The following is a 16,597-nucleotide window of genomic DNA, read 5'->3' as shown; positions in this document are numbered from 1 at the left end:
AACAAGACTTGGTGATGACTGGATCAACAAGATTTGGTGATGACTGGATCAACAAGATTTGGTGATGACTGGATCAACCAGACTTGGTGATGACTGGATCAACAAGTCTTGGTGGTGGCTTGATCAACAAGACCTTGTGATGACTGGATCAACAAGACTTGGGGATGACTGGATCAACAAGACTTGATGATGACTGGATCAACAAGACTTGGTGATGACTGGGTCAACAAGACTTGGTGATGACTGGATCAACAAGATTTGGTGATGACTGGATCAACAAGACTTGGTGGTGGCTTGATCAACAAGACTTGGTGATGACTGGATCAACAAGACTTGGTAGTGGCTTGATCAACAAGACCTTGTGATGACTGGATCAACAAGACTTGGTGATGACTGGATCAACAAGACTTGATGATGACTGGATCAACAAGACCTGGTGATGACTAGATCAACAAGACTTGGTGGTGGCTTTATCAACAAGACTTGGTGGTGACTTGATCTGAACATTGACTTAATTTGGTGCTTTTAACTTTTCAATTCAAGGGTACCAACACATTCAAATATATTATAACCACTGTTAATATTGTGAAATATTCATTTGACACCTTTTCAAAGATATCACATGTTTCCATGCATATGACAGCATTGTGGTTGTTGACATTACAGTTTACCCTTAATCAATGTTGTGGTATGGGAATTATACAAGCTGTAGCACAGCACTAAAGTGAGTGTCCAACTCATAGGCCACAAAGGGGATGAAAATCTTGACAAGGGAAGATACTCTAAGCACCAGAAAAAATAATTTTGGTTGCTTCATCTTCTACCAAGAAGGGAGTACATTGTACTTCAAGTAAAAAAATCCTCCGAGTGGAACTCTCTTTTGCGATGACAAATGTATAACTGATGCAGTGGTACTGTTTACCTTAAGTCAACTCTCATTGATGGTTCACTTGTATATCATTGTCTCGTTTATAGAAACATGCTTCAGACAACATGATCTTACTCCGTTTCTACTTAACACACAAGGCAGTAAACAAAGAAAGCATTAGGGACACTTTAATTATCCATCTGGCTTCATTTAGACTTGACGATACATGATGTCAATTTAAATTATCTGTAGAGGAGTCATGACAGAATACGAGTCCACAGATGTAAATATCTTAAACCTTCTACAATATATTATATATATAGGTCCCTTATATATGGACAGGGACTTACTTATGACAGAAATATAAATTAAATAAATTCCTATCAACAACTACATGTTTATAAATGAAAAAACAATAATTTCAGTGTCTGAAAATGGTATTTTAATTAATTCTCTTTTCAAAATATCAACTCATCTGATATAATTACCATTTTCAGCTGCTCAAATATTTGGTCTAACTGAATGAGAGCTGCCTTGTTTCAACTGGCAAGACCTGAACCACACATGAAAGGTAGAGGGATCACCAGCCTAATTAGCTAGGATACAGGCTGTATATTCACTGACAATGTGTATGTACCGTACGTAGTGCCTTGAAAATTTGGTTGAAGGGGTTGCTTTTTAAGATTTCAAGTTGTATAAGTTGCTGTAAAGGGGACATAAACTGTAAGAAATATTCTTGGAGAGAACTTCGAAATAGTTCAGATATAAAGTGTATATATTGTACTATATATATAGCTACATGCCTATATATTGTTAACCAGAGAGGGCCAGAATGGTGGAAAAACATTTAAAATTAGGACCATCCAAAATATAGATGTTTTATTGGGACAACCATATGACAACTGTACAAGATTATAGATCACTATAATCACTCTATTTTCATGAACATTTATTTTTTATTTCTTTTTAAGGCCCAGTTGCGAGGAAGGTATTAACAAAAGAAACAACAATGCATATTTCTTGTTTTATCATATTTCAAAATGAGAACTAAGAGATACTATGTATCAAATTTACAATAGACCATGTGGGTTAGTGCAAACCTTAATATCCCACAAAACAGAAACGATTTGCAGCATATGAGTCGATCCTCAGATAAAATAGTAAAAACTATCAACAACAACCAATGTATAATGGATTCATCATTTTTGTTTCCTTTGGCTTCAGTAAATACATAAAATATCTAACAAAATTATAAATACTGAAACAAATGAACAATTGCTGCTCAATAAAAAACATCTCACCCGAGTTCCAAAAATTCATTATGATGACTAATACTAGCTGGACAAAAATGAAAGTTTTATAAATATAACTGATGCATAATTGATAACTTTGTTTGTGCTTCTAAAGACAGGAGGATTCCATCTTTGAAGTTAATTAGAAATTGCAATAAATTCAAAATACAAATGTACAAATTAAACTAATATTTCCACTGCCACACTGCATGGGAGCCTTTCAGAATAATTTTGTTTTTTCTTTGGTCCCATGATAAGCTCACTTACATATGATTGGATATACCTCATGTTAAATTCACCCCGAAGTTAAAGGGCGCGGCAATACAATGGTGCCAAATAATTCCTTTTACCTCATACTGACTTAACCATATAGTTCAAGTGTGGCACATGTATTAAAATTGAACCAAATGTTTTCTGCCACTTCATGTCGAATCAGTCCTACGGGTCAAGTGTTGTAATAGAGCACAAGCCAGCCATTCTTGTGACCTTAATGTTGAACAAGCCACACCGTTCAGGAGTTGCACAAACATGGGACCAAATAATTCCTACATCTCCGATAAAGTTAATCTAATAATTGATGCTGATGTAAAGAACATGTACAAATATGTTCACATTCCCAAAAGGGACAAAAAAATCAATTATTCTTATTTTCATGCCTACAAATTTATTGATCATAAGGCAACATATTAGAACAAGGGCATTGATCATACACTTATTATCATACAATTATTGAGCATGATCTATTAAGGAAAATCAGAGGACTGACCAATCAGGAATGGTGCTGTCGTGTGCTGACTGTACACATATCCCCAAACAGAAGCCAAAGCAATCATCTTGGATTTTAATTTATTACACACATATGCTATCAGACAAGTGCCATTTAATACCAAGTATGAAAAAAGTCAGACCAACAGAACAGAACAGAATGTATAGCCCAAAGGTCTCCGTCAAACAGAAGCCATGTTTAGGGAGTGACCTTGACATTGATTTAGGAATAATCCACATGTTCATAACACATCTACATATCACAGTATATCCCCAAGAGAAATATCAGAAATTTTGGATTTTGGATTCCAAGATTATCCCCAGAAATGAAATGGGGAGTGACTGACAGAGATGAACACTAGACACAACAATTACTATAGGGCACCTGTATCTCTATCATAGTGCCATAGTTATCCTCATTGTCATTTACATGTTTAAAAATAAACCTATCTGATGTTGAAACATAACCATTCTGTACACAGTGGAGGTCTACATGTCACTGTGAATGGTAAAATAGTCAAATAATAGCTACTCACTCACTTGTAAGGAGACTTGTCAGAATTTTAGAAGTGCGAGTATAAATATCAACTTAAATCAACATATGCATAAGAATTTGTTCTTACTTCATAGTAGAGTGACTTAATTCTAAGCAAAATTTAAACTTGCTTCTGTAGATCAATCAAATTTCCTTGTACAGGATATTCACATTTATGATAATGAAATGACACATACATACTACCATTACATACACACATATTATCACATATGTAGACATCTCAATTATACAAATACATGAATATCTTACAATACACACATGTATACGTGAACGTTCTCACTTGTTAAACACATGTATGAATATGATACATATACATCTATGACATATAAATCTTCATTCTGCACATTTGTAACTTTATAATTCACATGTAAACACATAGACTGTACATGATCTCATAAGGTGCTTAATGATTTGAATGTAGAGAAAATGTGCAGATTTTCTGGTTCATTTCAAGATATGCACATGTACAAATATATTGTACAAATGTGCCTGTATATTTTACATATTCATTAATTACTGGACCCTTGTGGTTTCTGTCAAGAAAACAAATTCCAGTTTGATAAGACATCAATATCTAAAACCAATTAACAAATATTAGAATCTGGAAGTTTTCCAGATAAGATGACTTCAGAAAACATAATGCTCCTTTGTATAATTCCTTCTCTGTTACGCTTACAACACTATAATCCAAATAATACACAGCCTATACTTATTTATCGGGAATATCATACTTATCAGATAAACATTAATATTTACAATACACACACGGATCAAATGTCTCCCACATTTACAATAACATCTGTTTCAACAGCAGGTGCTTGAACCATTGCCCCTTTCCCATTTGAAAAATATTGGTACTTAGCAAGGTTTTTGATGTTGATGCAAGAAACATTGTCTTGCTTCAGACTGAGATTTAAAACTGGAACTAGAGTGGGTTGGAAGGAAACAACTGATTCAATCATCTGTGGTTAGAACATACATAAATAAATAGTTAAATACCATGTACAGTAAAACCTTGTTATACTGCCACTATTTGTCAAGAGAAAATTTGGCGTTATAAATGGGTTTGGCGCTAAATTGAGGGAAATATATAAAAAGAATTCTGAAGAAAACGAGGAAAAGGACATTGAAATATGCTAGCGGTAAACAAGGGGGCAAATGAAATGAGGGGCACTATATAAAGGGTTTACTGTACATCTGTGTCAAATATCTCTCAAACACAAACTTCCACTTCCTTAGATATCAGTATATCACAAGTATACACTAAATTATAACACTCCAACTTATGCATACAGACAGTCTCTGTCTTCTTTCTCAACCTTAATAGGTCCATATGTATACTCCCTTCACAAGAACAACCTTCAACCTAAAGGACAAGCTGCTCCTTAATATGAGCATTGGGATATATATATATATCCCAATTAGTGTGTTCTGAATAATCAAAAGGTTTTACTGCAGCCTGTACAAATCCGAATCAATATTTCGACTGCAGAACAAATGCAGTACTAATGAAACAGGAATCGTTTTCATATCCATGCCATAGACAGTTAATGAAAGTATAAAATGGTCAGCAGCTATTTCAATGTAGAAGCATATACTTTTACTCATTTTGTCATGTCGTTTACAATATTAAAATGTACTCATTTAATCCAAAGTTGTTTTCTTGTCATTGTGACAATGCAATGAATAATTGACTTCTGTATCAGTTTTTAATGATATAACAAAGATCTATACTCTGAACTCCATATCATTAAACGGTCCTTTTTGAATTTGAACAATTTCTGCAAAGTATCAATTTTAGATATACATGCATTCTGTATAGCACGGCCTTTTAATTCCTTGGTAATGATTACAATAATCTAATAGTAATATGGGAGAATTTCTTGCATGTTTTTATATTAATAAGTGTGATTTCTTTTTTACAAAACATCATTCTTATATATGATTGGTCACTGAGATCACATACACACACACTCTTTCGGAATAAATAGTCTACTCCAGTCCAAGTGCCCAGTTAATACCCTGGACAACCATTATAATGATTGGTTGCCAGGCAACAAGGTAACGGATCCAGTCTAGAAGGTTGCCATACATCATATGTGGACGGTCCCATCTAATGGAGAGGTCAAGGTCAAACAAATCACTTCATTTTAAAGTAGATCATGATTTCAGAACAGTGGGTTCTCTTTACTGTGACATATGTTAATAATTAAAAGGTCATATTTATCAGAAACATTCTGTTTGGAGTCACCTCGACATTGACAAGAAACTTAACACTTTTTGCACACTAGGAATTAATGACAGCCATGTATGGGGCAAAACAATACCATGTTAACATAGAAAGTGGTTATAAGATGCTTGTGTGATCAGGTTTCTTGAGAAAGGCCGAGGTGTGATTGGTGACTGCCAATAGTGTGTGTAAAAGGATACGGACTAGGAAACATCCTCTTCAGGTCCACCTTCTCTTTGCAGTATGGACATGTCTGTTTTTTACCTACAATACACCAGCCTCTTAAACAGAATTCATGAAATCTGAAATAAACAGTCAAGGAAAAGATCAACTTTACAGTAGTGTTTTTCATCTGAACAGTATTTAAAACTTTGCCAGGCAACATCCTACAAAATACATTACATCATCACGATACTAATATTCTCATCTTTTTACAACTTATTTGTCTGTTCTGCTTACGTTTGAACGCTGACTTTCTATTGTAACTAGGTATGCAATTGATGATTACTTGTGGTTCTAATGTGTAATGACATTGCAGCATCTGAGAGTTTGTGTGAAAAACATGAGAATACCTAAAAATAATTACTATTTACATAATGTAACTGTGAATATTCGCCCAAAGTCTTTCTAACAAGAATTGAAAATGTTTGAGTATACAATCATGTACATGTATTGTCATTAATGCAAGAAGCAAAATGATTTTCTTCCACGGACCTATCTAAAAAAGAAATATATGTGTTCACAATATTCGCCAAATTTAAATCGAGCTATATAGAAAAGCAAATATACGAAAGGGAGCAAACCAATTATGACTTTTATCAATTATGTTTTGAAAAGTATGAATTTTAGCCAGATTAGCCAGATTAATGTATTGAGCAAAAGACAACCTCGAGCTCTGGTTCGAGTATTACCCAACTCTAGATTACTTTTAAACATGATTTGAGGGTCTTGACTATAACAAGAGGCCCAATGGACCTGCATCGCTCACCTGGTATTTAACTCACACTTTTAACCTTAAAAGTGATCGTGATCTAAAATAAAGCTACAGGCAAACTATCAGTATTTATGACTTTAAGTCATTCAAAAGAAGCTGTTAAATTTTTTTAAAACATTTGACCCCTGTGACCTTGAAAGTCGAACAAGGTCATTACGTGGAACACATTTTATAGCCCTTCATCTCAGCATGCAACTTGCAAAATATCACCACCCTAGACCTTTTGTTTATTTAGATCAGGTAATTTAAATGTTGATACATACTTGACTAAATGTGACCTTGAAAGTGGGTCAAGGTCACACAAAAGAAAAAAAGCTTCATAGCCCTTCATCAAAGCACGCTTCTAATTAAATATCAACATTCTAGGCCTTATGGTTATTCAGAAGTAATTTAAAGTTTTAAACATATTTAATCCCTATGACCTTTGCATATGATTGATGGCCAATCATTTCAACAAACTTGGTACCCCTCATACTAGCATGCTACTGGCCAGATATCATCATCCTGGGCATTTTGGTTATTCAGAAGAAGTTGTTTGAAGTTTTTAACATATTTGACCCCTGTGACCTTGAATATGGTTGAAGGTCATTTATTTAATAGACTTGGTAGCCCTTCATCCCAGTTTGCTTCTGGCAAAATATTATCACCCTAGGCCTTGTGGTTATTAAGAAGATGTTGTTTAAAGTAAAATGTTAATGCCGGATGCCGGACGGATGGCTGGACGCCGCACCATAGCATAAGCTCACTTGGCCCTTAGGGCCAGATGAGCTAAAAACTAGACAAAGGGAGGAAACTTGCATGAGTGCATATATCGACAAACTAGTCACATAACCAAGTCTTTATATTGATAATTGGAACTAATCAAGAGGGGTAAGTTCCTAACATGTACAATGATCATAAAGGATACATATGGTTACATCCTAGTTTGCAAGTTTCTTCAATAATGGCGTCTTCATTATTAAGCACCAAGATGGAATTTCCACACACCCCACATACGTTGGGGTCTAGTCGCTTTCCTGGTAGACCTGTTTCTGAGTAATACTGAAACCAGACAAAACAGACAAGAAATCAAAGATAATATGATGATTATTTCATTTGAAACAGGGTACATAATAAAAGCACAACAAAATATTGTGGCTTATTCATATAGCATACTAGTACTGTACTCCAACAATGTTAGAGGTTTTACAGGGTGAAAAACTTTTGACAGGCGCCGCGTAACCTCTAACTGCCCATAGCTGATTTTCCCGATGCTGACTACCACATTTTCAAAGTTCGGATTAAGAAAGAGTATATCATGTTTACATACATTTAAATGGTCAAAAGGGTCCAATAAATATTCCTTTCCATAAATCCATGATTATATGAGAAAAATTTCATGTCAAAGACATAAATAATGAGTTTTTCCTCATTCGAAGCGAAGCAGACAGCATTTGCCATGATTTTTCCGGTTAATACAAAAATGGATTACATGTAATGTTTCACAAGCGGAATACAAACAAACTCCGTATCATTTCGTTCCGTTTGAAATCCCCCCTGATATTTTGTATTAATCCAGAAGCCGTGTTTAAATGTAGGTCAGAGATGTGCTACATCGACATGGACATGTATTTTGAGTGTTCTATTCCGTAATATACTATATATTTGTGTCTGTGACATATATATGAGATCTATATTATATAAACCGTGAGTAGACATCATTGCCATGAACTGTTAACCACTTATGTGAGTTTTTCAAGCCGATTTTGTTCCGCCCGGATTTCGGGCGGAAACTGCATCAAAGAATTAGTGCTTCGGAAACGAGAGGTCGCAGTCGGCAAAATCATATTCGATTGAAAAAAGGCCGACCAGCGGCCTCTCATGTTATGGGAGTAACTAGTACTGTAGTCCCCCACCTTCAGACAAATTCTGGGACATTTTGTGTCACAAATGAAGAAAGCTCCATATCCCATGTTCAGAACAAAACACTCCTCCATCCCACAATGTATTGAATTCACACAGAAAATTTGGCAAATATAGATAAACTAATGCAACACTCCATCATCACAAGAAGATACTTACATACAAATTTGACTAATATAGTATGAGATATACCCCAGGCTCAACAGAAAACAACATCAAATCACTAGGTCTGTCCCTATTTCAAGACCAAACATCGCTGAACCAACCAATTCTACCGTTTTTAATGTGATAAACAAAAGAGCCCTGACTTCAGAATGCTTCACTAAACAATCACAAGAGATACATACATACATACAAAATTTGACAATTGAAGGTGAGTTATGGCCCTTTTTTCTCAATGCCTTTGTTAGTCTCGCAGTCATATATGATAACACACTTTAAGTATATATGTGGCTTTAGTTGGTCGATATGCTAGTCTAGGTTCATGTAGTAAGATTGTCCAGATAGAAATTTTGCATAATAAATATTTCATATTTGCAGGAAAGGGCTTTTTTTTTTTTCAAATAGAGAGTGAAACCCAACAAAATTTCAGCTATAATAAGTCTGTGACGTTAACTTTTTTCCTCACTAGTCATTTGGACTAGACAACCCAGAATTTCAGTAGTCCGAATTTTAATTTGCTAGTCCAAATTATAGACTCCCTTTTTTCTAGTGTCTACTGAGATGGAAATTTCAAAATTCACAAAATATAAATACAAAAAAAATCAGTATTAAAAACAGGCGTTTGTAGTTATAAATTGAATAATACATTAAATACCTAGTATATAAAGACAAGGTAGCCGATATGTAGCTTCGATGAAAAGGATAAGATCACTTGTGTCATTGTGCAAAATGCGTATAAATGGCAATATTTCCCCTTGATAGTGGGAAAAGAAAAAAATCGCTACTAGTCCAGACTTAAATTTACTAGTCGTGGGCATTGGACTAGTGCCTAATGTCGCAGACTGTGATAAGTGGCCAAAGGGCCCTTAATATGATAGCTCTCCTGGTATTTTGTTTTCAATTTAAAACCTGCTATGTACCATTCCAGTTTATCAAATTAAAGGAGTACAAGAAATATAAGCTGCAAGAAGGACTAAATCTGTTTGGGTGGGTAAGACACCAAGAACATGATTGTATTGTTCATGCCACGCAATTTTGTTTATGACAATGGCATGAGGATCTTAACTGTTTCCATATTCTTACCCAGGGAGGTAGTCCCCAGGTATGGGTCCAAACCCCAGGCCACTCCTGGTAGCATGAATGTTTACGTCTCTCTGATGGCAATAGCTCATACAAGCAAATCAAGAGCGATAAACTTCTTAGATTTGTTTCATATATCTTATATGAAATGGAAATTATGGAAGAATCTGTGTATAATGACCAGTAAATGTACAAGGTGTACAGAGAGCTTACCCCTATATGTGCTGCCATGGTGTCGGAGCAGACCTCGGCAAAGTCACGGGACACCACACCAAAGTACAATCCATAGAAGAGTAGTAACAGTCCAAAGTCCATGGACACATTAGGTTTGATGAGGAGTAAAAGGTTAAGTCCCAACAATGTCAGCATAATGATCATATAACCCGTCACTCCGGCAAAGTAACTGACTTTGTGAATCATGATGAACCATTTGTAAACTAGTCTGAAACAGATTCAGCATATACTGTAATGGTGTGACAACAGATGTAATAAATAATAGCTCAAAAAGGAACAAGAGCTCTTACAGAACACTTCAATGGCATAGCAAAGAACATTATTTTTATTTTTGAGATGCGCCAATTCATAAAAGCGCTAATTTATGAAAAAAATTGATAATATGGTAGCATTTGAGTGCACTAAAATAAGTACATTCACAGTAATTAAGCCAGACCTAAATTAATAATAAAAATCATTTAAAAATATATTAATAGGTAAACTAGGATTCTTTTGTCCATTCAATAGAAATTACATGTGCAGGGTGAAATTAGCACTGCACGAATATGGATTTTACCGTGGACAGTTGTCCATTCAAATATTTAACTGTCCACGGTAAAATCCATATTCGTGCAGTGCTAATTTCAACCTGCACATGTCATTTCTATATATGGTATGCTATGTTGTACTAGTGTTTAATATCATGATAAATTTGTCGCCAAAAAGGCAAGAGTTAAACTGTGTTGACAATCTCCTGATAAACAGTAGTACACGTAGACTTCTGGACATTATTTCATGGAATCATTATCTTATGCCATTTTGTTCTATATGGCCCATACTTAAGAATTTGTTCTACTATTTTTAACAGATCTGCATATCATCAATTTGCTCATGATGTCCGCCTAGCTGACACGCTTCAAGGATAAAACATGAGCCTAGTTAATAAAAATAATATGACAGAGAGTACTGGCTATGTATTACAGCTCATCTGACTTCGCTTCTATGATCAGGTCAGGTGAGCTGAAATGATCATTAATATACAATATATAAAAGTAGATTTCTGGTTGCGTGTATACCTTGGAGTATTGCCTGGAATAGGCTTCCTCGTAGCTCTAAATGTTACATATCCTGTTATTAAGGAGAATATCCCCCATATAATAACAAATCTTAACCAGGAAAACTTGATACAGAATCCTATAGGTATAATCCACATCCCTATAAGAGTAGCTCTCTGAAAAGGAAGGAGAGTACAATTATAGGTTTATGCTGTACATGTATGTCATGAAATTGGTACAGGAGATATCAAGTCATTAAACTGAGATATTGCTATAACATGTAGAACTTCTAAGCAACCTGCTAAGCTAGATTTATATTCATAAACTTATCTATTGCTCCTACAGAACTTCTTTTACTTTCATTTATTACATCAAAATCATGATTCACGTTCTTTTTAACTTCTAGCAAGATTTTATAAACTTGTAAATTGTATATTACTCATGAATTTACCACCCATAACAGTTCATAAATGCCATTATGGATTCACAAATACCCCCAGTCCCCCACCTAACTAATATTTTTCAACAACAAAAGGGCATATACTGTGCATGATTCTTACCTCATAGGACCGAAAGTGGCGTTGTTTCCACTGCACTAGAAGTATCTGGGCGACCACCAACGTGGCGATCAGGATGAGTACCATCTCGGCGTGCATGGCCTCATGACCCTTGTGTTTTTCATGTAACCGCTGGTGTTCTATCCTGTATAAATTAAAAGATAAAATATCATAAAATTTCAATTCTTTGTTTTGATTCTTGAATGTGTTCAAAAATGTAAATGATTGCTTGATCAAATCATTTGGAGGAAATTTGTACTTTGTACAAGACATTTGCAAGTGAATGTTTACTTTACTCGGCAGCAAAGTCACTGTGGACAGGATTTGGTCAGTTCTCAGGTTCATGGAACCGTATTTTGTGACAGATATAGAGATGCTGTATACGCTTGGACATCATCATTTGGAAGATTGGGCGTTGTGCTTCCGGGCCCGGGTTGTAAAGAGACTGTTGATATTTGTATGGATAAATGTAAGAAAGGGAGAGAGAGACAGAGTGAGTGTGAATACTAGTAGGCTCTTTATTCAATTTTGATTATTATATATAGATTTGTGAACATATATTTTCTCATGTTCTCAAATTTTCTGTTCCTATTTCCTGACTACCACTGAAGCTTGTCCTGCGTTACACTTACCTCCATCTTTCCTTTTCTGATAGCTTTGACAAATCAATATTCTGTGAAGAAAAAATTACACATCAATAAGACCATTTATTTCAAAACTAAAAAAAAATCAACTAAAATGTTAAGTTTGACTTTCATGATATAGCCAAATGTAACATACAAATTACATTGTTTATGTATATCAGGTAAGCAATGCATTTACACACTTAGGAGTGATACATTTTATTACAAGTGGTCAGGTCAAATTTAATGCCTCGGTAATTTAACTTACTAAAAGGTTGTGTTAAGCAAAATTGTTTTATGAATGCAGCTATGTTTCTTACATGGGTTGAGACATATGTACAGATTATGGTATAATGGATAATTGATACACAAGTAGATTAATTCTTGCATGGTGTTGCATTCTTAATTTCTTATCAAAGTAGCCTGTGAAAAATTAAAATACTATCAAACATCATAGATAATATATATATAGTTCCCATAACAAATATACCAATAAAAACTTACTACAAGGAAGCATGCAAGAAAGCTATCCCTGTCTACCTTTCCTTCAGCCAAAACCAAGCAAATGAAATATGATACATTTTTACTATATAGTAAAACTAAACCACTCTGTACCATTTGGACATCCTTCCCAAATCAGCAAAACATGACACTTCTGTTTACAGAAAAATCCCTTCTACATTAGTTTAGAGAATTAAAGCAATTTGAGGTTTAATACAATCATAAATGATCAACTATATTATAGTATTGTACCATAACTATTATCTTACATAAAAGTGGTATATATGCTGAAAGCTTGGTATACACTACATGCACAAGCCTCAGAACCAATGGACACTTTAACTTTAATTCACTTAAATTTTATGTCATTTTTGCTACTTTGCTTTTAAAGACTCATTTGTGTGAATTGTATTTCACAAGAAGACATCCAAGCAGGACCTTGGTTACAGCCAAACATAAAAAATCAGTGAATGTTGCTGGTACCTATGTATTTATTTCATTTCACGTTTCTCTTCTGGAACAAGCACATGTAAGGTGCCAAGGGGTCCATGCAAATCAAGTTGTGACATGATCATTGGGGAGCTTGTTGATTGTTCTAAGCTACATTTTCTGACCAATCTCAAACTGGAGCATGAACAACTATATGGACCAAGGGGAATCAAGTATACCAAATATCCTTGTGATTCCTTAATTTATTTATTTAGTGCTTTCCAAAAAATAGACATAACAAACTCTATTTTTACTTGCAATATTCATATAAAATCCTAAAAGACTGCTTTTTCTTTTTTTGAAGTGCCAAAAATATTGAAGCAGGCACAAGGGAGTAACGGGATCATATATACTATTTTCATAATCTTGTTAATACATTGTAGTTTGTGCACCAAAGTGGTAACAAAAAGCAAAACCCAGCTGCCTGGCATTCATTTTGCTTTTCAAATCCACTTTCAGTGATTGAACAAGGAACCTATGCATACTAGTTTCATCATCATCATCATCCCTGAAGTAATTTCTCAGAAATAGCTGAAACAAAAATTGACAGATAGACTGACTAAATGACAGATGGACATCATGACAGACCAGACAAAAAATTGTTATAAACAGTCCACCATCTGCATATCGTGGGCTAAGAATAACAAGTTGTTTCATGAAATACTGAGTAGTTATGTATACACGAATGAATGTATACAATTTTGGGGCTACTATATTTTAAGTTATGGCTAGTACGTAGATATTTTCAATATTCATTATGAAAATATAGGTCAGGCCAGTAGAACTTTTTAAAATGAACCTGCAGGCTAGTAGTATTCTAAACGTGAAATTGTAAACCCCAGACTTGTTTAGGAAGATACAGTATTTATATCTCCAATAAACATTCCTTTACAAAGGAACAAGAAAATGTATTTCCTGCGAAATATAAGTGATTTACACAAGTTGTACAAGGAAGGTGGGAGAAACCATGTGAAACCAACCACTGACTTGAGTGACTTCTACTCTAACACCTTGCACAATATATCCACAACCCCAGAACCACATAGAAACGGTTACCTCTAGATCAGCAAAGTAGTAATGCTCCTTTGAGTATTTAGGGAATTTACTCTTAAAAACCATGCTTCCTCCGAGATAAACAAATTTTTTGGACAACTTAGTGTTTGCGACTTAGCAGGATCACCATCTCACAAAGCGTTTATCTAGTTATGATAAAAATAATGCCATAAATTAAAATTTTATGTTAAACTAAAGGCTTAGACATGGTAGAAAGACACATACAAGACCAATTGGTCATTTTTAAATAAAAATTTGTTTCACAGAACAACCTTCAACCTAACTTTATATAGCTGTTTCAGATCTACATCTGTGAAAACTGAGGCATTTGATTCAATGTAAGTGAACCAGTGACTGTCCCAGTTTCAGCTAGGACTTAATGCAATTTACTACAATACAATAAATTAAATTTTAGTTTTCATCTGAACTTAAATTTATCTTTTTCAATCAAGAGTAAAAAGAAGAAAGCAGTGGAGGTGACAACTTCCTGCTTTGCACTTATCAACAAATGTACACCAATATATACAATATTTGGTAGTTTTCTGTGGTTTTGAATAGTAATCTTTAGTTATCACATGGTATGAAAGGATTTAGAATAATTTATTACAACTTATTTATATGTAGAAATATTTCACATATCAATTCTTATCATTATACTGTAGTTCACAGTATCAAAAATACAAATATTCTATCAAATTATGTGTTAATGGGTCATATTGAACAGCCAGTGTATGGTGTGTACATTGTGAATTGTTTTGATGAAGCAAACCTTTCTGTAGGCAGTTTTCAGTTTAAAAAAAATTGGCTACTGAAATTCAAACATGGCTACTTTTATGGCTACTGATTTGCTACTTTTTTGGCTACTGATTTTTTAGGTCCAGGGTGAGCCCTGCATTGTGCTCTTATATGCAGATTACATTTGTAGAAATACTTCTTGCAGCTCTGAACAAGAAGTTCAAAAGAGAATGCTAAATTTTTCCATGAAAAAACAACGATTCATATACAATATAAGCTTTAATTGAATTAAATTAAACCATTCCCTTTTCAGGAAAGGGGAAAACTCGTTGAAAACTTAAGTCTGGGCTAAATGTTTGTTTTCGATAGATTGCTGATGCATGAATGGTCTAAATATATTTTAACACAAACAATTTTCACAATTCTCAATTAGTAAGTTGAATCAATGCAAAAATAAACCAATATCCTTCTTTGACTGTTACATCAGCTCAGACTACTGCTCTGCAAAACTGATGAGATATTAATTAAATACTGTCAACTTGACTTCGTCATCGCTAAATACCAAAAATGCGTCAAAGGCTGCATACGAGTTGGACACAGGGTCACGTTACAATCACATATATGCTATACTGATATGGGTCACAACACACATAAACATACACAAGTCTTGTGTATGTTTATGTGTGTTGTGACCCATATCCGTATAGCATGTGTAACGTGACCCTGTGAGTTAGACAAAAGTTAGATGCTGTTATAATGTATCATTCGTTTGTGAACCGAAAGTAACAGATGTCATCGGATTAATCATAATTTTGTTCATCTGATCAGAGCGAGTACATGATCGGGTTACTATCTTCCAACCGCTGACCGCTTCGAGCGGTTGCCATCGTCAGCTGCATCCAGCATCATCAGCAAGATCTGACAGATCTTAGTTTGTGCTGGTCACTCTTTTTCGCAACAAAGCGAGCTCGAAAACATCAATAAGAAGATAAATATATTCACACAAGTCTAATTACAATAAGAATAACGTTTTAAAACGCCGTTAACAGTTGTCAGTGGAATAAAAACATTACCGATAGGTTGGTAACGTGGCCGGCATGATGGATGGACGCCATGTTGGAAATGTCACGATTGAGGCGACGTCTATCAACCAGGAAAAAAATAACAGGAACGATAACTGTTAGTTGTATGAATACAGTTAAAATCACAATATAGTATTTATACAAAGAAAACCAAATGCAGAATTGATAAACAAACTTTCCCATCAATAATACAAATTTGACTTGTCAAAATCCTTTATTCAAATACCTATAGTAAAGCGTACCAGCAAGTTCAGATACTATGAAAGGCCGTTCATGTCAAAAACGAGATAAACTAACGCGTTCGCATTTAACGCATTAAAACATCATCTAACGCGTTAAACAAGGCTTTAACGCGTTTAACAAGGATTTAAAGCGTTAAATGCTGTAACGTTCAATATACACTTTCATCGCGTTAAGCCCTAACGCGTTAGCATTTAACG

At 34.6% G+C, this 16,597-nt stretch overlaps 1 protein-coding gene across 1 annotated transcript; it reads right to left on the bottom strand.

Annotated features, from left to right (window-relative positions):
* Positions 1 to 1,050: 1,050 nt before the first annotated feature.
* On the bottom strand, positions 1,051 to 16,206 carry LOC110440419 (RING finger protein 121-like). Its single transcript, XM_021483485.1, has 8 exons — positions 16,149 to 16,206; positions 12,307 to 12,347; positions 11,678 to 11,819; positions 11,139 to 11,293; positions 10,063 to 10,291; positions 7,613 to 7,746; positions 5,912 to 6,013; positions 1,051 to 5,594 (listed from the first exon to the last, which is right to left on the bottom strand). Exons 1-8 carry the CDS (start codon positions 16,188 to 16,190, stop codon positions 5,474 to 5,476), a joined length of 966 nt encoding a protein of 321 aa, XP_021339160.1. The 5' UTR covers positions 16,191 to 16,206; the 3' UTR covers positions 1,051 to 5,473.
* Between the last annotated feature and the right edge of the window lie 391 nt (positions 16,207 to 16,597).

The sequence above is a fragment of the Mizuhopecten yessoensis genome, unplaced genomic scaffold, assembly GCF_002113885.1.
Source record: "Mizuhopecten yessoensis strain PY_sf001 unplaced genomic scaffold, ASM211388v2 scaffold11181, whole genome shotgun sequence".
Taxonomy (NCBI): Eukaryota; Metazoa; Mollusca; class Bivalvia; order Pectinida; family Pectinidae; genus Mizuhopecten; species Mizuhopecten yessoensis.
This window is presented reverse-complemented; position numbering and strand designations above follow the sequence as displayed.

Coding starts and splice junctions, on each gene's coding strand:
- LOC110440419 (XM_021483485.1), bottom strand. CDS start 16,190: ATGGCGTCCATCCATCATGCCGGCCACGTTACCAACCTATCG. Junction 10,292..11,138: donor ATTCCAGGCAATACTCCAAG/GTATACACGCAA, acceptor AATCTGTTTCAG/ACTAGTTTACAAATGGTTCA. Junction 6,014..7,612: donor AAACTAGGATGTAACCATAT/GTATCCTTTATG, acceptor TGTTTATTTCAG/ATTTCATGAATTCTGTTTAA.